At 31.5% G+C, this 25,476-nt stretch overlaps 3 protein-coding genes across 4 annotated transcripts; 2 read left to right on the top strand and 1 right to left on the bottom strand.

Moving 5' to 3' along the window:
* The first annotated feature begins 334 nt into the window (after positions 1 to 334).
* LOC107937197 (protein SMAX1-LIKE 4) lies at positions 335 to 4,267 on the top strand. The gene is made up of 3 exons (XM_041085742.1): positions 335 to 2,181; positions 2,479 to 2,659; positions 2,745 to 4,267. Exons 1-3 carry the CDS (start codon positions 953 to 955, stop codon positions 4,101 to 4,103), a joined length of 2,769 nt encoding a protein of 922 aa, XP_040941676.1. The 5' UTR covers positions 335 to 952; the 3' UTR covers positions 4,104 to 4,267.
* Positions 4,268 to 9,496: 5,229 nt separating this feature from the next.
* Positions 9,497 to 20,623, bottom strand: LOC107937193 (protein TRANSPARENT TESTA 9). Of its 2 annotated transcripts, XM_041085740.1 has the most exons (21): positions 20,260 to 20,623; positions 19,471 to 19,522; positions 19,305 to 19,381; positions 19,092 to 19,225; positions 18,885 to 18,981; positions 18,687 to 18,744; positions 18,421 to 18,529; positions 18,180 to 18,303; positions 17,910 to 18,096; positions 17,429 to 17,754; positions 16,118 to 16,206; positions 15,975 to 16,045; positions 15,440 to 15,550; positions 13,520 to 13,579; positions 12,138 to 12,275; positions 11,676 to 11,781; positions 11,529 to 11,600; positions 11,367 to 11,422; positions 10,945 to 11,104; positions 10,637 to 10,803; positions 9,497 to 10,183 (listed from the first exon to the last, which is right to left on the bottom strand). In XM_041085740.1, the coding sequence occupies exons 1-21, from the start codon at positions 20,310 to 20,312 to the stop codon at positions 9,929 to 9,931; spliced, it is 2,502 nt and encodes an 833-aa protein (XP_040941674.1). In that variant the 5' UTR covers positions 20,313 to 20,623; the 3' UTR covers positions 9,497 to 9,928. The 2 variants fall into 2 exon arrangements, with proteins under 2 accessions (XP_040941674.1, XP_040941675.1); XM_041085741.1 differs by lacking the exon at positions 9,497 to 10,183 and having other exon boundaries at positions 10,644 to 10,867.
* A 3,120-nt stretch (positions 20,624 to 23,743) lies between these two features.
* LOC121203563 (RING-H2 finger protein ATL43) lies at positions 23,744 to 25,476 on the top strand. Its single transcript, XM_041085739.1, has one exon. It carries the CDS (start codon positions 24,301 to 24,303, stop codon positions 25,291 to 25,293), a length of 993 nt encoding a protein of 330 aa, XP_040941673.1. The 5' UTR covers positions 23,744 to 24,300; the 3' UTR covers positions 25,294 to 25,476.

The following is a 25,476-nucleotide window of genomic DNA, read 5'->3' as shown; positions in this document are numbered from 1 at the left end:
ATCTTCTTTTGCAGCTTTTTCATCGTCTTGGGGTTGAAAAGAAAAAGAAAGAAAATTTATTTATTTATTATTATTTTATGATATGTTTTCATCATGCCATGAAAGTTTTACTACTCTCCATATGCATATAGACTTTGAGGATATTTTTTTGCAAGTCCCAACAAGTGCAGTGAATGTTTTGTATTAATCAAATAATCACTTTTTTGTTTTAATAAATGAAATCATTCCTTTGTTATTTATCTATTTATTTATTATCATGGGAAACCAAAAAAAGGAAAATCTTAATTAGGGTTACCTTTAGGGTATTAAAAGATGGTGCAGTCTCTGTGTGTGTGTGTGAGAGAGAGAGAGAGAGAGAGAAAAGAAAGATAGGAAGTGGAATTGAAAAGCTAAAAAAAGCTGCCCTCAATTTTAAAAAGAAAAAATTTGAATGTAATTGAAAGGTTAAATTTTATCAATTTAGTACATGTAAAATTACAATAAAGTTAATATTTACTTATATTTTAGATTTATTTGATTTTTTTAATAGTATATAAGGACTAAATTGAATATCTCTTTTTTAATTTCATTGCTACTAAATTTTCTTTTAAAAGTAGGTAAGTACAGGGACTGAGTTTCGAATTTGTGAAGTGTATAAAGAACGATGGGTTTGGTCTATTTGTGTTGTATATTGGTTCTAAAACTATACTATAAGCTCTTCTTTCCAAAAACTTTCAAAAATATATATTTTTTGGTTCTTTGTTTTTCATTTTCAGATTCATATTTGTCTATTTTAAGCTTACAACAACTGGTTCATTTTGTTCTAAGCTTTTAAGAGAAAAACAAAGGCAAATAGGGGTGTGGGGGTGGTGAGTATATTGCATAAGAGAGGAAAGTTAGTGAAAAATTTTGAGAAGAGCACAAGTTTTTTTCATTTGGGGGGTGGTGTGGGGGGGTGGGTTTTAGCCAAGTGATGCGCTCAGGTGCCTGTACGGTTCAGCAGACCCTCACAGCAGAGGCTGCTTCAATATTGAAGCATTCTCTTAGCTTAGCCAGAAGGAGAGGCCATGCACAAGTGACTCCTCTTCATGTGGCTGCCACTTTGTTAAGCACAAGGGCTAGCCTATTGAGAAGGGCTTGTCTTAAATCTCAGCAGCCTCAGTTATCTTCCTCACATCCACTTCAATGTAGAGCACTTGAGCTTTGTTTCAATGTAGCTCTTAATAGGTTACCAACCACACCAGGACCAATCCTTCATGGTCAACCTTCTTTATCAAATGCTTTAGTTGCTGCACTTAAAAGAGCACAAGCACATCAAAGAAGGGGTTGTATTGAACAGCAACAATCACAACAGCCTATACTCACCATTAAAGTTGAGTTAGAGCAGCTTATTATATCTATACTTGATGATCCTAGTGTTAGTAGGGTTATGAGAGAAGCTGGTTTTTCAAGCACTGTTGTTAAAGCCAACATTGAAGATTCTTCTTCATCACCTTCATCTGTGTTTCAATGTTATAACACTACTTCTGGTTCTGGTGGTGTTTTTTCTTCACCTTGTTCACCTTCTCAAACTCATTTCTTGTCTTATGAACAAAATCCATTTTTCTTTTCACCTTCAAAGAAACTTTTAACCAGCTACATACCAGATTCAGCTTCTTTGAAACAAGACATCAAGTTGGTGTTTGAGGTTTTGTTAAGGAAGAACAAGAGGAGGAACAGTGTTATAGTTGGTGATTGTGTGTCTACAACTGAAAGTCTTGTGTCCGAACTAACATCAAGAGTTGAGAAAGGTGATGTTCCGGATGAAATGAAACATGTTCGGTTCCTTAAATTTTATTTCTCACCTATGTCTTTAAAGTTCATGAAAAGAGAGGATGTTGAGAAACATGTTTGTGATTTGAAAAGAAGAGTGGATTCCATTGTAGCAGAAGGTGGTGCTATTATTTATACAGGTGATTTAAAATGGACTGTTGTTGAGGAAGGTGAAATCAATGGTTACAATGCAGCTGATCATTTAGTTACTGAACTAGGAAGGTTGATTTCAGATTATTACATGTCAAACAAGGTCTGGTTAGTGGCAACTGCAAGTTACCAAACATATTTAAGGTGTCAAATGAGACAACCTCCACTTGAGGTTCAATGGGCACTTCAAGCTGTTTCTGTTCCTACAGGTGGACTTAGTTTAAGCCTCCATGCTTCCAGGTTTGTTCCTTTTCTCCATTAATATTCCTTGTTCTTTTTGGTTCTTGTTTTTATCTTCTAGTTATGGTCTGTAAAAAGACATATGAATCATTGTCCATGCATTGTATTATTACCATGCTTTGTCGGATATAGCCGCTGCATAAAATCAAAAGAAAAAGTGAAAAAAAAAAAGTTAAAAGTTTTCACGTTTGTCTTTTCCTTTTTTCCTTTTTATGCTTTCTTTATGTCTTCGCTGTCTCATGTTTTGAAATTATTAATCTTCATGGACCATAATACGAATAATCTTGATGTTTGCAGTTGCCATGATACAAAAATGCTGTTCAGTGAGATGGAAAAGAAGCAATTTGAGCATGAGAAACTTACATGTTGTGCTGAATGTAGTTCAAATTACGAGAAAGATGTACAGTCGTTTAAATCTAGTGGTGGCTTGCCACCATGGATACATGTTCATGGTAGAAACAACAGTGACAGTCAAAAGGTAAGAAGAATCTACGAGTTAAAAATCATTTTGGGTCTTTTTTCTTTTGGGGGTTTTAGAGTTTAATTGTGTCTGGTTTTTGTAGGGTGAAATGGTTGAATTGAGGAGAAAATGGAACACATTATGTCACAGTTTACATAGAGGTAGATTGAACCAGAGCCAGTTGAGGTCCACCATGTACTACAACAACCAAGGCTATCCTTATGGTTCATCGTTCCCTTGGTGGCCTAGTCAAAGCAGTGGCTTAACCGATTCGGCTTCTATCTCTTTCATCGATTCAAAGCCGAATTCGGTGCCAAGATTCAGAAGGCAAAACTCATGCACCATTGAGCTCAATTTTGGTAATGTATCACCAAACTTGGATTCACTTAAAAACACTGAGGATAAAGAGGTGAAGGTCACACTTGCTCTTGGTAGTGATTCTCCAAGGAAAAGTACTGGATTGTGTGAGCTTTTGCAAGGCAACCTGCCATGGCAATCTGAGATTATAAGTTCGATAGCTGAAGCATTGATGGGTTCAAAAAAAGAGACTTGGTTATTGATTGAAGGGACTGACATGATTGGCAAAAGAAGATTAGCACGTGTTGTTGCAGAATATGTGTTGGGGTCACCTGATTTGCTGCTGTACATGGACATGAAACACAACAATGAGACAACTCGATGTAATGAGAGGCTTAAAAGAGCATTTAGCAGGGATGAAAAGCTTGTGGTTATGGTGGAAAATGTTGACTTGGCTGATACACAGTGTTTAAAACTCCTAGCTGATAGATTTGAAGGTGGAGATGATGGGGGTAGTAGCAGATCAATAATCATTTTAACCAAGTCCATTTCGTCTAGCTTTGAGGAACATTATGCCAAAAAGGACAACATTGTCATCGAGATGAAGCTCAACATCAACGGCTCTGATACCAACAAGAGAAAACACGAATGGGGCGGTTCAAACAAGACCAAAACACCGAGAACCAAACCAAGTTCCCACATTCTTGACCTCAACATGAAAGCAGCGGATGATGATGAAGAAGAAGAAGCTAATGAAAGTGGTGAAGTTAGTGACTTGACGGCTGATCTCCATGTCGGGTTTCTAGAACTGATCCAAAAACGCTACTTTCTCAACCAAACCGAAGGCCAACACAAGGAGATGAAAGAAGCTTTCATGGCCAAGTTCAAAAGGGTGGTAGAGGAGATATTTGGGGGTGAAAATAAGGTTAGTTTTAGTATTGAAGAGAGGGTACTGGAGGGGGTTTTAGTTGGTTCAAGTTATTTTGTGAATAGCTTATTTGAGAAATGGCTAAAAGACATTTTTCAAACAGGCTTACAGAATGTTAAAAAAAATGGAGGGGGAGGGGGTATAGATGAAATTAGATTAAGTTATGGGGGTATACTTAAAAAAGCAATGGAAAATGGATATATGGGGAGTTGCCTTCCCAAAAACATCCAAGTTTAGTTTCATGGAGTAAAAAATTTGGATTGGGGGGTTTTCTTACGTAAAATTCCTGACAATACCCAAAATGACCATAATGTCAGTTTGTGTAACTTTCATAGGATGTGTTTTTGTAATCTTTTTCTTTTCTTTTCATTAATTTTCAGTTCCTTTTGTTTTTTCTTAAAGTTAGTAATTTAACTCTATTTAATTGCTTCGTTACACTGAAATCGTTAATTTAATTATTAAATGATATATAAATCTTGCATGATTATTGACACTCATCTCTAAGATGTTCTATATATGAACCTCACTCAGTCGTATCAAAATTTAAGATAACCTAAGAAGACAAAATTCTCCATAACTTCTAAACACGTGTCAAAGGCTCGCCATAACTCAATAAATCTCTGACTTAACCGGACAACATAAATGCCAAGTAATGTTATTTACACTCTTTTCTCATGTAATGAAAATTATCCCATTAAAGCTTAGTACCAGCCCATTCCAAAATAAACATTATCTTGCATTTTTTTTTGTATAATTGGGAGAGCGAAATAAAATTATTTAGGATCAAACTCGAATTCTCATACCTATAACATAATATTTTTACGATTAGGCTTGTTGACGTTTAAAAACCTATATATATAAATTAACCAAAAAAAAGAGAGGATAATTTATATATATATAGGCATTTGATAAAGTTCCAAGACTTGGATTCCATAGTAGATAACAACTAACAAGTTTAGCATAATTTAAAGAGATATAAAACAAAGAACATAATGATTACATTAGAAATTTAGAAACTTTCAAGTTCATCAATTTAATCATTATTAAGCTTTTCCATATTTAATTCCATAGCCCTTCTCTTTTTATGTTATTAGCAATAGTGAAGAACAAAAAGAAAGAAAAATAATAATGTCTATGTGCAAACAATGATGAATGTTTTGATGATAAACACCTAGCCAACTATCTCTACAATTATTGGTGCAATTTGTTTTAATTAACAACATTCATCATAACTTGTAATTTTATTTTATTTTTTTTATTTTTGATTGAGAAAAAGATATGGGATGTTGAATTTAAGTTTTAATGTCTCATAATAAATTGTATTTAAAAAAAAAGAAAATACTAATAATAAATTCTTTTAGAATTTGTGATTATCACTGTCACTGATATTTTTAAGTATTGAGTTTGAATTCTCTCCTTGAAATAACTTCTTAATATATGTAGATCGAAGGTAAAAGTACATTTGAAATTCCTATATCAGAAGTCAAATTGCATTTTATCCCATTTACTCAAAAAATAAGTAAATTAATATTTGTATGTTAGATCAAAGAGTAAACGGATCATTTTTGTTAAAATTTCATCCATTTTCACTGCTTAAAATTAGCGTGGCTGATAGATTTTGACCAGATAGTTACACTTGGTCTGTCACATGTGCCTCATTTTGACGTGCAATGACTGATTTTTAATAATAATAATTGATGAAACTTTTAACAAAATAACCAGTTTGCTCTTTGAATCTGATATACATAGATTAATTTCCTATTTTTTGAATAATAAAAACAAATGTAATCTAAATTTTAATACAAATAATTTTTACCGATTTATGATTTTCACTCCCACTAATATTTACGAATTTCGAACCCGATTTCTCTCCCAGAAACAACTTCTTAATACATATAGTTTAAGGTGGGAAACTTTTTGAAGAAAATATTATGTTGATGAAAATTGTTAATAGATTCATTTGACTGTAATCAATGCTCATTTATAAGTTGATGATCATCATAACTAAGTCAAAAAGGAGCAATCCAAATTCATAAATATATAATATAAATAGGCAATCCCACTTTTGAAAATAATTTCATTAGCCTACACATTGCACCATTATTCTGACTTTTGAAAGAAATTATGAAATCATCAAACGGCGGAAAGTGGGGCCAGCCTTCCAATCATACATACTATCAAAACACTATTATTCCTTCTCTTTTTAGTCCATTCTATTAATAATCATTAATTAATATTAAGGGTTTTTAATAAATAGTAGGGTAAATTATGTTTAAGACCACTGAATTATTAATAAATTTATATTTTAATTATTTAATTTTAAAATATTACAAAATAGTTATCGAGTTATTTAAAAAAATTTATTTAATTTATTGGACAGTTTAGTTTTTACTTTTAAGATTCGACTAGAGAGTTTCAAGAAATGATTTCACAATCGGTATAGATAGATACCCATCAACGAGTAGAAGAATCAGGCTGATCTAATAGTCGATGTCAAAGATCAAAGAAGAAAGTTATTTGGATTTTGGTTCACAGATTCGTGACGTTTAAAGTTATTTCATGAAAAAGAATTGAACTGTAGAAGAGAAGGACAATTAAAGCTTTCGACTGGTGCAGGTCATGTAACAACGATTTTAACAACCTAGTGACTTAAATGAAAATTTTTGAATAATTTAATGATTGTTTTGTAATTTTTAAAATTAAGTGACTAAAACGTAAACTTACAAATAGTTTAGTGATCTTGCGTGTAGTTCACCCTAATTATTAATAATAAATAATAATTTACAAATCTTTATTTTAGCACTTATTTGCTTTAGGAAAAGCTATCAAATAATGTGCTAGTATTGTACGAGGGAAAAGCTTTTATCTTTGATAGGGAAATGATGAATCTATTATACTATATATACACGTATATTTATATCATCAATAAATTAAATAGTAGTTGATTGGTAGACCCTTTAGAAATCAGAACAAATCTTCCTTGGATATTGATAAAGTTTCAATGGAAAAAGAAAAAAAATATGATAAGCATTATTATTATTTTTTTGAATCATGGAAAGAAAGTAATATTTTAACAGCAATGTAATTAACGCGATTTAAACTCAAACTATACTTAAAGTGATGAACACCTTAACCATTAGATCAATACACGGGATTCACATTATTTAATATTTTTAAGTTTCATAGTTATAGTTGAACAAGAAAAAAGGTTTTCTCTTGCATAATTGAACTTCCACCAAAATAGTGAAAAGGTAAGGCTATGTTTGGTTTTAAAAAAGAAATATTTTTGTTTCAGTTTTATTGGAAAGAAAAAAAAAACATAATTAAAAAATATTTTTTGTCGAAAATTTTAAAAAAGAATATTTTTAGAAAATAAAAATATTTAAAATTAGAAATAATAATATATTTTATTTTATTTTTATTGTTTTTACTAATAATGCTTATTGAAAAAGTTGAAAACAATAAATTTTTTAATTTTTAAATTTAATAAATGTATTGACTCTAGTTGAAACTTATATAAAAATTTCTATCTTCGTTCAAATCCATATGAAGGATTTTTGTTTATATTTTATTTATCATGTTTTTATTATAAGAAAATAAAATCGAACATGTTTTTAAAAAAAGTAATAATTATTTTTAAATTAAAAAATAATTTCAGAAGCCAAATGAAATTCGATATTTTGGCTCTATATTTATTTTCTTAAAGATCACGAAAAAAAACCATTAGGATAGGCATTCGTCCATTTAGTTACAAACCCAAATTTATATATATTGGAAAATTTTGGATAACATAATTTATTAAAAAAAAGGAGTTTCAACAAAAAAAAAAATTGAGGTTCTCAAATTAGAGATCATCATAGTCAGATCTCAATAGATTTTAAGTCCATTTTTTGGCTCGGATATGATTTGATCTAAAAATAGGTTTAATATTTTGTTTAAACTCAATCAGGATAAAAATGTTAAAACCTGATATTAATCATATTAATTAATTTTTTTATATAAAAGTGAATTTAAAAAATATAATATATCAAATACACTAAACAAATTAAAATGAATGGTTCCCAACAATTTGAAAATAAATTAAAAAAATTATTTTATACTTAAATAAAACTAATATAGGTGCAACTTAGCAAACAAATAGCTCTAAAATAGTAACAAAATTAACAATAAAATAAGAGTTGTATAATATCTAAACAATAACAACAAAATTGTAACAATATAATAACAAAAGGACACCAAAATAATGACAAAACAATAGCAAAAAGTAACTTCTTCTTTTTTTTGTAAATTCAAGTTAGGCCAAACTCGGACAAAAAAAACTTACCCGAGGCTCAGTCCATTTAAAAAATGAGCCTCTTTTTTTGCTTAAACCCATTTTTCAGACCCATATTTTTATTCAAATCCTCTTACTTTTCAAGTTAGTTTTAGGACTAGACCACTTGATCAAGTCTACCTCAAATCCCACATTATATAAATTATGCATGGCTTTTTATTTTTTTAAAATCTAACCATGTGTGAATCCAATTCAAATTTATTATATTTCGATTATCAATTGATTATGGTTATAAGAATGTATTGATTTAAAATTATAAATTTGTTTGTACATTAAAGTTATAGATGCTGATTATAGTGTGATCCCCATTGCAACTATAATCGTAACCTTAAAAAATAAGCTCGTTTTAACCAAACTCATTTCTCAATTTTATAATTATCCTCTATTTTATTTGTAAGTATCGAGTAATTTCTATAGTATGAAAATTAACTTGTTTATCTTTAAATTTTTCTTAAAATATAAAAAATAATTAAATACTAAATAAAAACAGGTTTTAAAAAATGAGAAACCGAAACATCATAGACAAACTAAAGAGATTTCAGTCATCCATGGACACTACTAAGTATTAAAACCCATATCTAATACAAAATAATTTATCAAATTTCAATTATTATTTAACGTTGTCTTACATAAAAACTAATTTGTATGCTAATAAAATGTTAACATCCCTATATATTAACCTAAGAATAATCATCATAATAATTCCGAGCATGATTCATGCTTGGTTAATTATTTTTTACTATTTTGAAGGTTACGATATTTTCTAAGTTTCTATTTTTTTTATATATTTAAATTTAGTCTTCATGTTTTTTATTATTAAAATTTTAATCCTTCTATTTTTTTTAATTTAAGTCTAGTTAAAATTTTTATGTTAAATTTACTGGTCTAACATTCTAAAATTTAAAAAAGCAATCACTCAATAATCGTGTGAAAAAAAAATGACATTGTAATAAATCTAAATTTAACAAAAAAAAAAAACAAACTATGTTAACCAATGGCATTATAAACATTGAAGTAAAAATTTATGTCAAAAATTAAAATATAGAAATTAAATATCAAAATTTGAGTATAGTACCCAAATTAAAATTTAACCATTATTATTAATGTAAAAAAAACATTTTAAATAGAACAAAATATTTACTCTAACCTTACGCCTTCCTTTTTATATATAGTAGTATGGTATAGATAATTTATTTTTAAATTTAAAGTTTAAAATTATGTATAAGTGATTACACATAACATGATCAAATATGCAATATCCACATCTGATAAAATTCAAATCCGAAATGACTGAAACTTAAACCAATCAAAAGAAATGCACAATGGCTTTTACATCTATGAAGTAGCAAAATGTACATTGATGTTACATAACTTACAAAATTAGGAGGTAGGGAGTAGGGTAGAAAAATGCCTAAGCTTAAGAATGAACCATAAAAAAATATTTAAAAAGAGGATGCCAAATAAAAATAAGGCAAAACTAATATATATATCAAATAAGGGGTATAGGATATAGCTTAGCTATAGCTAGTTAAACCAAGAATGGCACTAAATCTAGGGACTGGGGGACCTAATCTACACCATATACAAAAGGATGTAATTGGAAAAGGAAATAAACTCTCGCCTAAAAAAAACATGAACCTCAAAGCAGGATGGTAACAATGGGTACTTTCAACTTTTGAGCAAAGTGTACTCAGAGAAGGTATTTGGAAAATTAAAGAGTTGGAGAATCTTACAGTTCAAGGTCAAGAACTGGTTTTAGTCTTCTCTCCACTTCCATGTTTTGTAGATTGATCTCCTCCAGGATCATAGATAAAGCAGTTTTGCAAGATTCGTCATCTCTGAAAGCTAAGGTCCATCTACCGTCAACTAGAGATTTTATCCTTGTTTCACCGGGTGTGCCAGATTTAGGAGCATCCAAGAAGGGTAATGTTGATGGACGGATACGTAAGTGTAGCCATCTTGCATGCTTATCATCTATTCTGGGCTGGAAGATTTTGAAGGCAAAAAGTATGAATGACATGGTATTCTACCTCAATATTCAAATCCTAAACAACCAAAAGTTGGATTACTTTGGCCTTTGGGTTTCACAGCACTCGAGTTTGGTTGATACCTTTCTTAGCTAAATTCGGGTCGAGTTCATTTTTTATGTATTAAGACTCAAACTAAGTTTCAAGCTAGCTTCAATTTTAGGTCGGCGCTTGAATTTATGGTACAGGTTGATTCGGGTTTGGGTCAAGTTTGATTTGTTTTGGTTGGGCAGGTATTTTGTGCTACGTTTTGCCAGCTCTAGACATGAACTATAAAATGTATCAAGAACAACCTCAAGTCCTTCCCAGTTCCCACTCTCACTAGCACATGCATAAACATTTAATCAAGTGCATACAAGTTCTGCGGCATTTAGTATGAAATAAGCAACAGAACATATAGCTGAGCTTACATTTGTACCAGCCAATGGTGCAGCAACACGAACTATTCCATAATTCTGCTTCAATGGTAACTCTTCAGCAAGAAGAACCCATCCTAATGTGCCCACAGAAACTGCTAGAAAGTGAAAATGACGTTCTTTGCCCCTTTCAAATGCAATTCGACAAGGCAGCGCATGAACTGCAATGGCAGTGACCAGAATTAGGGTATGAGATATCTCAATTGCTAACAAGTGACCAATTTTCTGTAAAGAATAAACACAGTGCATCACAAACACACATAATTACTGATAGAGCCAGCAGTACAAGAGACAGAACAGACCAAATTTTACTTCAGTGCCTGGCTTTGGACCTGAAACATCCAGACCAGCTGCCCTGGCACGGGATATTTCTGGGATATCAATTTGTGGCTGGATAGGAGGCTGTTCAGTCAAAGCCCTACCGAGGGAGAAAATTTGAAGTTGATGAAGCAGCACAAATACCTAATATAGAAAAGTTAGAAATATTTGCAACCTAATGCTATAAAGCAATGCTGAAGGAATAAAAAGGCTAAACTACTAGTATTGTGATTAAAATATTAATGCAAAGGTCCCGTTGTCTTCCCTTGTTTATTATTCATATGCATGTATTTTTATATCAGCTTGGGAAAGCAAAAGAAAATGACATTTCTATAGTAGTAACACTAAAGATCATATATGCCGTAGTATTTATAGCTTTATCTATAGAGAAAGCGAATATACAAACCTTTACCAATTCACTCATCCTCTCACCAGCAGTGAAGGATGACTCAGCAGGAATATCTGTACATACAGCATAGAATATTCCACATTCAAGGAAAAATAAAAGAAATAAAGTTAAGAAAAATTATTCAAAATCATCCAATTTTCGGAGAACAGTTAATCCTACCTTCAGAATTCAATTTCTGGAATGGCAAAAGAATGCACTTGGGCTCCTTTCGAGGGGATGAAGCCTCAATAGCTACAATAAAGTACTTCAGTCAAAAACTTCACCACCAAAATCACTATTTACTGCATTAACTTTGTAGAAGACTACCTCTTTTGCATTTTTTCCACTGATCACAAAGCACTGTTATAAGTAGATCGACCCAAATCCCTTTAGTCTCCTGTACAAGAGCACTTCTGCAGTTCCTATATGAGTCCTGCACATGATAAGAATGTTCATTAGTAGCACATACTGGAAAGAAATCTTACAATGTAGTAAATAAGTCAAGTGAGTACATTGAAGATGGTTGAGGAGGATGCTAAAGAGATGGCATTTTTTCTTACGTGTAGGTCTATATGATTTGTATACACATGTATATATACATATATGTAAACATATGCAGTTTATAAATGAAACAAAACATAATTTTCCCAAGTTCCAATTTATCATACACTAGTAATGTCATATCATAAAAGTTTGATATAAACAAAACCATCAGGATAACATTCCTTAAATTTGAGGTTGCAATATGATTCCTACTATATCTTGTATATTCAAAGAGATATTACTCACCTTCAACAATTTAAGATGATGGCTTTTGAACTCCGCCTCACTATAAGGAAGCAATTGTCGCAAAAGCCAACCACCATCCCATAAAATTTCTGTAGATATATCTGATCGACAAAGAAGTTTGACCAATGCATCAAGGACCTACAATAAAAATTAAACTTCAAATATGATTTTCATATCACTGAAGATAAATTCCTATTTAGACTTTTATTCCATTTATTACTACTTTTCCCAAAAAAATTATTATTAAAGTAAAAATATGGATGGTCAAGGTGGGGATGGGCTTGAATTATGAAAATGTTTCTACATATAATTATATCTTTGCTTATTTGAATACTCTATACATAATATGTAATTTTGTTCACATTACTTTTCATCCAATTGAATCATAATTCTTTTGTTGTTAGTTAGTACCCATATATGTTTATGCAATTATCATGATAGATTAATGCAATCTTCATTTGTACATTATCAATTAGATGTTGAGAATATTGTGATTGTTTGAAATTTAAAAAAAAAACTTCCAAGAAATTTTCATTATTAATGCTACAATTGGTACATTTCTTAGTTAACTTTACTATATATTTGTAAACTATTAACCACCAGTGTAAGTTTAGGCAATTACAATGATGGACTAATGAAGTGTTGTTGAAACAACACTTTAATGAATACATTGGTTGCTTAATGGTCCAGATGTTTTGAATCTCAAATTGGATTCTTTGGAATCAAAATACTAAAAGAAAGCATTTTAGAAAATTATGTAGTGTGTAGTTGAGACAATGCTATAAAGGATACATTAATTAGGTAACTCTAATTGGTAGACAGGATCATGCTTAAATTTATGACCACTAAATTAAGGGATCCATTTATCATTTGACATTTTCTTGGTACAATGTTACCACTCTATCCTAAGTTTTGATGCAATCTCATTTGACCATTGATGTTAACCATTTCTTTAATATATATATCAACAAATTGATGGGTTGAATGAAATTAAACAAAAAAAAAAGGTGACATAAAAAAGGGGAAAACAAATATTTTTTATATATTTTCGACAAATAGTTTACGCATTTTAATGTTAACATATGTCAATCTATAAATTTCTTTACAAATATAAAATATATATTTCTGAAAACACTTAGCAGCGTTTTTAGCATTTCTCTTATTAAAAAAAACAGATCATTTCCACTTCTATTTAATCATTGATATTATCCTTAATTGACATTTGGAAATTAAGTATAATTTTATTTTTTCACATAATAAAAACTAGCAGGATATTCCTTTTTCTTCAAGTAATGATAAAATTGACCAAAATCTGGGATAAAGTGTATAAAGAAATGCAGGGTGAACAACTCATAGCCCCTAATCCAGTGGAATGAAAATACCTGGTTTCTATGTATACGAGGGCTTGCTGCTGCTCCCCCAATAAACACTCCATATTGTTCCTATTAACCAATGAAGGAAGAGGAAATTACACAAAATTCATACCATTGGTTAGAAACATAAGTTCTTTCCCCCTAAAATATAGAGCAAGAAGCAGCAATGAATGAACCAAGTCCATCTCCTAAAGCTTAAAGCCAAAAAAATTTCAAACTAGATAACTTTTTACCTAAACTCAAATGCCAGAACTTACGTGATGACAGGTAGAGTATTATAGTTATCAATCATTATGAAAATTGTGATTACAGCTATCAGTTTAATGAGAAACATCACAAATTTAATGCAAGTACAGATGTCAATTAGTTACAGATATTAAAGATTAGAAAATAAAGTAAATCTACCAAGAAAAAAGGGATGAAAAGATTTGAAATTGGAGACAACTTGGCAAATAAAAGATAACTACAAGGTAACTTTTAAATAGCAAAGAAAAATGTTGACACCCTATTCTGATTTTTAAGTCGTAAAATAATCAAAACCAAAACTTAAGGATAGACATTCAAGAAAAAGGTGAGAAGCCGATTGACTCTTAGCTCAATGGCATGGGCATTGTTGCCAATGCAGGAGGACACGGGTTCGAGTGCGCTAAAGTGTATTATTCTCCTATTTATGGGTTGGGGAGGGGCTACGGGTAGTTCTAGGCATTGTATCAAAAAGAGAAAATATGATCAGACCTATAATGAGATTATTCAAAAATTAAAAAATTAAATAAAAAAAGGTGTGTGAATGGACAAGATTTTCATAAAATACAGCACTAAATGCTCCATGAGATAAAAAATAATACTTCGTGACTGTCTTTGCTTTCATTTTCTTTCTCATATATTTTTATCTTTTTGTCAACATCAGTATTCAGCAAGCACTGAATCTATTACAACGATCCACGGTAATGTTAGATCTTGATTCATCCAACAATCTAGCCCTAGGTTTGGTCTGTTAAGTGTTATTAAAAGGTGCAAGATGTACTCCAGACCCTAAGACCCTTCTAGACCAAAAGGTAAAAGGGGGGACGGGGGAAGCACTCACTTTTGAATAAAGTCAGAGGGGGGGAGGGGGGGAAGCACTCACTTGAATAAAGTCACTAATTTCTAAGAGTTCACCTCTTTAATTGCCTAAGTATAGCATTTTTGTAATTAATTTCTAAGAGTTCGCCTCTTTAATTGCCTAAGTATAGCATTTCTGTAATTAACTTAATTTCTAAGAGTTTAGATGGCTTTGCCAATGCGTTAAAACACAAAACACTCTAAAAACAGTAAGTAGAACCTATATCTCATGAGTCAAGAAATATTTGAAGCAATCTTTGAAAAATCAAATGTTAAGAAGCTAGAAGTAAAGCTAAAGAACCATAGCCACATGACCATTCAGTTGAAGTTAAAACAAATAACCACATTTTCCAACTAAAAAGAAAAATTTGTGCGAATCAAGGGGGGGTGAATATTCGATGTAGCCCCTAACTATACCCCATCCTGTTGTGTGATACTCGGAAAAATTTTCTCAATTTCATATCAATAGTTTGAGACTGACAAACTCGTTACTCTAACACCTAACAGAAGTGTGACACGTCATTTTTCGCTCAACGAATTGCTAAAATGTTACAACAAAATCCATGTCACCCTCATCGCACATTCATTACATGTGGAGAAAAAGAAAAAAAAAAGAAAAAAGAAGTTTAAAAATGATTTAAAAATCTGCAAGAATAGAAAAATTTTAGAAATTTTCAAATACCATTATAATTTGTTTTTTGCATTAAGTGATAAATGAATTAACAGAACACTGAGAAAGAAAATAGTTCACTTTGTCTACTTTTTTTCAGCACTCCTTTTCACTTTCTTTTAGGGGGAATATAGGAAGATAAAGAGAGAGAAAAATACCTTCAACTTTTTTAAATATCCATCAAGCTCAGAACTAAAACTATCTCTTGCGGAGCCACTTTCAAAAGAAAAAAGTTGCTCATCACCTGAGCCCTCACCTACCAAAGCTTGCTGCCCAAATTTAAGACAAAAGGTTCTACGATTCAATCACACATAGATAAAGGTAGAAGAATTTCCTAAAAAAGAAATAAGGTACAGAATGACAAACAAATATGTCTCCAAGTTTTTTTTTTTTTTTTTTTACTCTTAAGCATCCATTCATAGGTATTAAATTAATCTTCACAAATTTTTTTTTCCAAAAACATTTGCAACTGGTTAAGCTGTCCATGCATATGAGACATTACTAGACTCACTAGGGAGCACTGAAATAGAGCTTATGATTATGGACCATCTGACCATCCTTGAGGAGTAGTGAACTATAAGCCACTGATGAGTTTTCAAGAAAAAACCCAAGGAAACTAAACAAATATTTTAGAAATCAGATGCAAAGAACCCACTATTCCCACTGAAGACAATGACTGACATTAAAGCTTACCAGCAAGAGTTTTTTGTGCTGTTTGCGCTGAGGAAGAATACCAATACCATCTAGCATTGATTCATCCAATTCTACAATGTAAATATTCATTAAGAAAATAGCAATAGAAAACAGATTAGTGACACAAACTTCATCATTATTACCCTTGGTTTGCAACAATGTAGCCAACACACTCAAAGAACCCAGGGCTCGTGCATCATCTCCATCAGTGACATAGGAAAGCAAAGTCTCCCTAAGACACAGTATGTATGCAAGTTCACAATTAGACCATGTACAACACAAACAGTTATGCATGAAGAACAACTTACTGATAGTCGCCATCAGTCATCTACATTAAGCGTAATTGCTGCAATTCACCAATGGAACATATATTTTCATATTTAACTGAATACAAAACTTAATTGTACAGCTGATTTGGCTATGCTATCACGTTTTTAAGCTGCAACCACTTATCTATCTTAACATCTAACAAATCTTAAAATTTACAGCACAACACAAAAAAGGAAATCATTATGTTTTCCCCCCATTTTCTGTTATTCTAGGTCTGACAGGCATAGGGTTACAGATCTTCTAATGTGTTAAAATTTAAGAAACTATATAGTGCTTCACCTTTGAACTTTAATTCAAATATGTATTTTAAATAGTTATAAATTCCCATATGATCATTTTTGTTTTTGTTAGGGTTTATGATTTAAGTGTAATACCTAAAAGTATCTGAGCTATCAGGCCAAAATATGCTTAGAACCTCAGCAACTTATTTAAATCTAGATACAACGGCTTCTCTCCTTCATCTTTCATGATAAAAGTTTTAGAAAAACACTTAACAGGCTCATCAACTATTGGAGAAGTGTACCAACCTAAGCTGCATAGTTACTTCAATTTAAGATTCTTATTCTTTAAAATTTATGCTACTTCCTTTTATTTGATAAAAATCTTCACCCATAAATGGAAATTAGAGTTCAAGGCAGAGTGAACTATGAAATAGAACAAAAACCAAAAAGCATAAGAATTTATATCATAATAGTTACGTACAATTAAACTGAAGTATGACAGAAAATAACCTAGACTAAAATTTCAAGATAAAAGAACCATTGTTCCAACCCTGTAAAGGCAGAAGTATAACAAACTCAAAGTCATGATGCTAGTACAGAAACCACTAACCAAAATTATATTACCTGGTCATTATATCAGGATGTAAAATTAAAGACCCAAGTTCAAAAGACATATATATTCTATACTTTATCAATATATATACACATATATATCTCCAGAAATGATAAAAGATTTACGTAAAAGAACTGCAACAAGAGCTAATAAAAATTTTGACCTTAGGATTGGAATTATCTACTGTGTATATATTGTTAATAAAAGTTTAAAATAATAAAAATCAGAGCAGGAAATGTAAAGCCCATATGCATGAGCAATTGGTTGTAATTAATAAACACATATTTTACCTCAAAGACAAATGTGAACAGGAAAAATCCCTCTCTGCAATAATGCCTCCAGGATGAACCTGTGAAGACGTAGCCTTGTTTGGTATATCAACACATAATTTTCCAGCATTCACCAGAGTAACACTATCAACTAATGGTTCTTCACTTTCATTTGTGCAATTATTTCCAGAAACATAGCCATTGATTTTAACTTCGGAATTTGCAGCAAAAGTCTCTAGTGGATACAAAAGAGCTGCAGCCATGGTGTTTGCCAGATCCTTGATTTTAACGATGCGTAAGATGCAACAGAGTAGATACAAAGAAGTGACTGCACCAATCTTCAAGTTCTACATTAAGAGGGGAACAAAAATTAAACAGGCAGCGTAAGTATAAGTCAAGGGTCAACTTTCAAATTATAACCAGCCCAACAACCAGTTTTTGGTCCTTTTTTTCTTTCCCTTTTCCTCTTTTTTCATTACAGAATCCAGAATGAAGATCATACACTGTCAGCATCTATTTGAAGAGCTGGAAACAGCAATGGAAGTATCAAAAGCTGCAAAATGTTGTCTGTTATTAAACTCCCAACAACAGGAATCCCAGCAGAGATAACATCACTAAAATAGTAGAGATTGTCCTCAATTTCATCCACTTTAGCAAGTATCGCAGAAACAGACTCCGAGCATGGGTTTCTGTCTTAGCCATAAAACCTATCATGTTAGGAGATAAAAAGGATTCTGTTGTTTCACAATAAGATTATTACTCAGACACTTACTTTGGACGTTCAGAAAACAACTTGCTTAAATTGATGCACTGATCCCGGAAAAATGAGACCAAGTTTGAAAAATAATCAGATTGAGGGGCACTGGCAATGAACTTATTGACAAATTCATCTCCGACTGAACCAAAAAGATGCATCAGAATATAAATTTATTTGTACCAACAGAAATGTATTTAGAATGGTATAAAAAGGAAATGAAAGGGCAATGAACAAAAATAGAAAAATGGAAACCAACCATGATAAACGTTCAGTGTTATAGCACGCACTGCTGTGCGAACCATGCTTTCTTCATGAAAAGCAAACCGTATTGCCTCAACATACAACGGGAAGGAAACAACTTCTTCCTAGAAAAAAAATGAAAAATAGAAGAAGTCATTCAACAACTGGAAGTAGAGAAAAAAGAGAGAAGCGGCAGTTTTTAACAAGGGCTAAAAAATGAGTAATAAAGAAAAAAATTTTACAGGGAAACAAATTCCATATATAAAAGAGAGGAACACTTACATCTTGAGTCTTTACAAGCAGAGAAATTGTGTTCTTGTTTAACTTTCCACTTATTGCTCTAGAAAAGCCCAGAATGACAGTTGAAATACCAATGTTAAAAAAATGCTTTCAAGACTTAAATTGGTTAAGAAATTAACAAAAATAACATATAGAAGTCACCTATAGTGATAAGGACTGCTAAAAGAAAAGAAAACAAACCTTAAGAATGATATATAGTAAGAAAGTAGCTCTTCATTGCGGAAGTCAAATGAATAAGTTATTAGGTAGTTAACATGTTCATTACTGAACATATAGTCTGCAAAAATTTCACAAGGAAGATCAATAAAATCGTCCAACAGTGTTAGAATCAACTCAAAAGACCAAGGAACTACAAATTTTGGTTTTTTCTTTCAACAACCAACTTACATATGGCATGTTCTCTTCTTAGGTTTTGAATCAAAATGCTTATTGTTTGAAGTAACTGAAGAGAAACTGTCACAGTTCTGCTAATATTCAGTATACGTACGAACTCTCCCATGACTTGCTTCTCCATGAAAAACCTGCAGGGAGAATGTACGACATAAAAGTGCTGAACCAGGAACATGAATCATATAGGTAGTAAGCATGAAGAAACCTTACTCGAAAAAGGAAGAATCATGTTGATCACCATATGTCAACAACTCCGCAATAGATCTCAATGCCTCAATAACGAAATCCTTCATAATGGATAAAAATATGACGGCAGATGATACAAGGCAAATGACAACTGCAGTAATAACAATAGTATGAAGTATGATTCTATTACCTTATTAACATCATTAACAATTTGAACTTTCTGCAACTGGTTCGTTAAATATCTGCACACCAGGAAACACAACAATTAATCTAAAAGCACGATTTCAAATTCAAAGATACAAAAGTCCAACCCACATTTCCGGAGCAATCAAGCTGCTCTTCAACTTTTGTCTTGGAAACATGAATATATCCATTAGTATCGAAGCTCTAACAACTATTGATTTAAGGTGTCCAACAGCTAAAATTCAACCAGAAAAATATTACATGCTTGTTCAAGGAATTCCAAAGCAACATTTCAGTATCATCAAAGCTATATGAATCTTACCAATATAAACGAAATTAAAATAATAAAAAAACATTAAATTTGACTTCTACACGGGGAATCATTGCGCATACTATTCAATATTCATGTAACATTTCACATTTAATTCACTGTTTGGTAGTCAACTTCACCGAGTGCATTTTTTCTATAAAATTGATATAAAAAGCATAAGCAATTTGAAACACAATAGTTCCAGTGAGAAGTAAAAATTATTCAATTTTTTTATATTTACAGAACTTACACAAGTCTATATTACTGAGAAAAACCGAAGCTTCACAATCAATTTCTACAGTTAAAGTTTCACAGCAGCACTGACGAGAAATTACCGAACTCAAATTCAAATTTATCAACAATACGAACTTAAATTGTTGAAGACGAACAGAGATAATCCCCAAAATTACAAAAAAAAAGAGAGAGAGAGAGAGAGAGAGAATAATTCAAACGATTGACAAAAAAAACAATAAAATAAAATAAAACCTGAGTTCGTCTAAGGAGAATCGATCTCTGGATCTCCAAAAGGAAAACCACATGATTGGCTCCTCAAACTTGAGAATTTGGCTCAACACGATTCATTCTTGCTCCGCTGTGCAAATTTTATTCTCCACTAATAATTCCAATAAAATTTTGCTTCAATTTCCTCAATTTTGATCAAAATAAACTTCAATGGATCTCGATCGAAGAGAAGTTGAGTCAGAAAATCAAGAAAAATAATTTTAAAAAAAGACACGCACACAAACACTTTTTTTGGTGTAATTCCTTGCACAAAAGTGGAATAGAAATTAAAAATATGCAGGTGGTTTGAGATTAATAATTATTATTATGAATTTTTTTTTAACCTTTTGGCTAGAAAAGCCGAGAAAGCCTTTGATGAAGTGAAGGCGGAGCTAGCATTCGATATGGGTTACGAGTCGGGTCAAACAAGTACCGGGTGGACCAGGCCCAATAATTTGTTGGGTTTATCCTTCGGTTCTCAATTTTCCAATTGAAGCCCGCAAAAGAATGAAAGCTGAACAAGTGATGAGATAATGAAAAAGGTAAACTACTCAAGGTTATTAAACCATTAGTAAATTTATATTTTGGATACTCAATTTAAAAAGTTATAAAATGATTACTTAACTATTCGAATGTTTTTATTTAAATTACTGAACTATTAAAAGTTTTTACTTAAGTCACTCGATTGTTAAGGTTTTCTTTTTTAAATTTGGCTAATGAGCCCTAAGTGATATTCGACAATTGAACGATAATAAGTACCCATCAACAAGTAAAAAAATTCATCTTAGATCCAAGTCGATGTTGAAAAAGATCCGGTTTGAAAATGAATTTCTTACACAGCGAAAAATTAAATTTTGAAAATCAACTTGGTTTGTGATATTTTTAGCAATAAACCCTAGACCGAAATTGTACCTGTGTTTTCTGATAAGCGAGTCCTCAATGTCTTTCAAAATTTAACCAAACTATCTTCTCTCCTATTCTTGTACCACGAACTGCTTCAGATGTGGGCTCGAATTAATTGAATCAAAAAGATAGAACTAGAAAAAGTTTTTTTTTGTGAAAACAAAAATTCTCTCTTCTTTAATTGAAACCGGTAAAATTGTTATTCTGAAAAATATATATATTTAATAGTAAAGAATAAATTCTCTCTATTTTTCGGCAGAGTAACAATCTCTTAAAGTTGTGTGTTAATAGGTCTATCGGTATCTATTTATAGGAATAAAAAGTAGAACTTTTGTTAAATTGTAGAGGTTTATTTCAAATAGAAAAACTAACTTCCTACTTAGAGTAAGATTAGGATGAATGACATCCCCTAATATTCCTACTAGGGTTGCCGCCCCCTCATATCCATGAAGAGTTTTTTGGGCCTCTCTCATATTGGGTCCAATTACAAGTACTTCATGAACTTTTCAACCCAACACTTTGTAATTTGATCCAACCCGATTCTATTTTTCTATTTCTCAAAATAAATTTTAATATTTTATATTAAATAATTTTCTTATCTCAATTTTACCCCCAACAAAATTATGACGATTTTACCCCTAGTAAATTTTTCAAGAGAATATGTTTAATATTTCACCATTCAACATGTTCACTATGACTGAATGATTTATTTTCATTTTTGGGCTTTAAAATAGCTCAAAAATATAAACTCATTCTTCCGATCATTCTTTAGTAATCCATGTACATTTGCAAATGTATCATTTCTCATTTTCGTTTCTATTTTCATTTCCATTTTAAGAAACTTACATTCATTTCCAAATAATTCCATTTTTCTATTTCGGAGAAAACCATAATTATTCTTGAATATTTCCCCTTTCTCAATTTCTAATTATTCCATTCATTTTGATTCAAACACACAATTTATTTCTGGTTTCAATAAGCTAGCAAAAGGACCGATTGGACATATGCAATTAGGGCTCAAATAATTTATAATTGAGACTTTTTGCATATTAATTATAAACTCATTTAGTCACAAAGTCATTTCACTATAGTATCATAACTGAGTTCTCCCTAGCGACATACTATTACGAAAGCAACTACTTAGTACTTGACCTTGTCATAAATGTGTTACCCTCATAGGACATCATTGATCTCTTTAGGATAATATCTGTTCTCCTAATATGATCCTATGTTATCTCATAGTAACAATTACATATTCCTTCATGAAAATTCAATTAGTATAAAATAGTAATCGAGTTATCCATCACAAAGATGAATGACTCGTGGTCATGTTTACTTTTCATCAACCATGTAATATCAATGAAATGATATCATTTACTCACATCTCAAACTATGAATTCCACATTGTGAATGATGCTACATACCGCAGAAGTTGTACACCCAACGCACTAGCTTTCGATTTCTTATTTATTTGAACTTAGGTTTTTACTTACATCAAAGTGTACGAGTCACAAATAAGTAATTTGTCGTCTACTTAGGATTTAGGTATGCCATACTATGAATGTCACATGTGAATAAATCCATAAATGGATTTAGGATTTATTATTCTTGGGTCTTATCCGATATCCAGTCAGTCATATCTATGTCTTTATCTTCTAAGAGTCATCTGCTTCGATACCCAAGACAAAACATCTCCCCAATTGGATTTGATAGACGACATATTAGTCTTTCAATAAGTTTACTCATTTACAATTAGACTAAGAACATGTTTAAGTTTGTTTACAAATATAAGTTATCTTTTTATATTACGATCCGACAACGTAATACCGCTTAATATTTGTTAAACACTATACAACCAATGACTAGCATTTGCTTCCATTTTGCTTTGTGTGCAAAAACCACGTGAGGACAATATATAAACTATTAATGTAATTCATGAATAATTTTATTAACCAATCTGTTCAAAAAAATTACAAGTACAAATTGACGAAAATACTATACTTAGAGCATCAAATCTAATAATTGGTCTAACGATCAGTGTTGGAGATTGAAAAAAAAAATTGAATTTTTGTTAGCAAAATCATGACATTGCAAGCGGTGTGAACAGAAAGACTATACAACAACGATTTTAACAAACTAATGACTTTAACAAAATTTTTGAATAATTCAATGACCATTTTGTAACTTTTTGAAGTTAAATGATCAAAACATAAACTTATTAATAGTTTGAGTGTAGTTTAAAAATTTAAAATTATAGTCTCTATTCTTTTTGGATTTTAAAATTTTAATCTTGATACAAAATGTAGTAGTTAAATCTGTTTAGTTAAATTCTACTATTAGTTTTGCATAATGCGCTAAGTTGTGAATTCAATCCATATTTTTCACTTTGATCATTCTTAATCCCTATAAATTTCGAATTTTAAAATTTTAGTCTTAATATAACGTAACTTAATGCATTTAACAACTACCATCTAAAGTTAAAGCTAAAATTTCGAATTTCATAAAGTAAAAATTCTAAGTAAATGAACTAAATCCACAAATTGCATATAATACAAAGATCAAAAGCAAAATTTAACCAAAAAAATAAATTTCCGAGTAAGATTACACGAGCTTTCCCAATTCCCCATAACTTTTTCTTGCTCTTTGTCAAAGTTTTCTATGAATTCACAAACTAAACTATACATCAATAAATTCGATGTTATTCATGTTATCTCGTGATCAAAATTTTTGTATTAATAGTTAAATTATATTTTATTTATTTTATTAATTAATTCTTTTTATCAACTTTTTCTGTTAAAAAATAATATAATTGATAAAATAATTAAACAATTATACATAAAGTATTATTTACTAACTTAACCAATACAACTCTCTCAAATACACGCATCCTCTCCTCTCTCTCTCTCTCTCTCTCTCTTTAACTTATTGATCACAACAATAATAGAACTACTTCTTTTATTACTAAGAACTGCCTCTATTTAGAATAAAATAATAACAATAAACACTATTTTGTTTTGTTCTTATACTTTTTCACTAACCCCCCTCTCCCCCCAAATATCTCAACAAATCTCTCTTCCCCAAATTCCAAACATTCATCGTTTTTTCATTCTCTTTCACTAAAACATGGGTCTTTCCTATCCTTCACTCCCATTTTTTCTTCCCATTTTGTTCTTCATTCCCCTTTTATTTGCAGATAATTACACCAATTATTATAACACTAACAACAACAACAATGGGAACACTAATTTTAGCACAAATCCATTACCATCTCCATCTCAAACAAGACCAAATTCTTCTTCTCCGTTCAAACCAAGTACCGCAGTTGTAGCATTCGTCGCTATTTTGACTACCTTGTTTGCTATCATCTTCCTTTTGTTACTCTATTCTAAACATTGTGGGGGTAACAATGACAATAGTAATTATAATACTACTAACCCGTTTAGTTACAGTTCATCGTTGGTCACCACCGGGAGGAATTCGGGGATCAACAGAGTGGTGGTGGAATCGCTTCCGTTATTCCGGTTCAGCTCACTGAGTGGTCATAAAAACGGTCTCGAATGTGCCGTTTGTTTAACCAGGTTCGAACCCGATGAACTCCTTCGTCTCTTACCTAAGTGTAAACACGCGTTCCATGCCGAGTGTGTTGATACTTGGCTCGATGCTCATTCAACTTGTCCTCTTTGTCGTTACCGAGTTGACCCAGAAGACATACTCTTAATATCAGACCAAGATCCAACCACCATTGCCTCTGCTTCATCTTCGAATCGTTTTGAACCCACTGAGTCAGACCGGACGAGACGAGTATCAGGGCGGCACTCATACGCCGCCGGAGAACGGACAGCGGCGGCGACGGTGGGGAGTTACAGGAAAGACGGGATGCTATTGAAGAGAATGGAGCATAGGATTATAGTATCGGGTACGGGTACGGGGAGTGGGTACCAACAAAGATGGAGCGACGTACAACCGTCGGATCTGTTATATCTACGGTCGGAAATGATTATAAGTCAGAGCCGTAGATTAAGAATAGGAGGAGCATTGGTTGCAGAGACAGGAAATGATGATAATAATAAAAATGGAAATGGAAAATCAGAAGAAGAAAGGTGCAGAAGCAGGTGAGAGAGAGACAGGGAATGCATTGGTAGAAGCGTAATAAATAATAATGGTGGTGTCTGAATTCACGGGATTAATTAGTAGGTTTTCGAGGGTTTTTTTTTAGTTCAGTGTTTTTTGGTTTATATATTTTATAAGTCCTTGTACTTTTTAAAAGTTTTGAATTTAGCCCTTATAATTTTATTTCTA

The sequence above is a fragment of the Gossypium hirsutum genome, chromosome A13 (genome assembly GCF_007990345.1).
Source record: "Gossypium hirsutum isolate 1008001.06 chromosome A13, Gossypium_hirsutum_v2.1, whole genome shotgun sequence".
In the NCBI taxonomy this organism is placed as follows: domain Eukaryota; kingdom Viridiplantae; phylum Streptophyta; class Magnoliopsida; order Malvales; family Malvaceae; genus Gossypium; species Gossypium hirsutum.
This window is presented reverse-complemented; position numbering and strand designations above follow the sequence as displayed.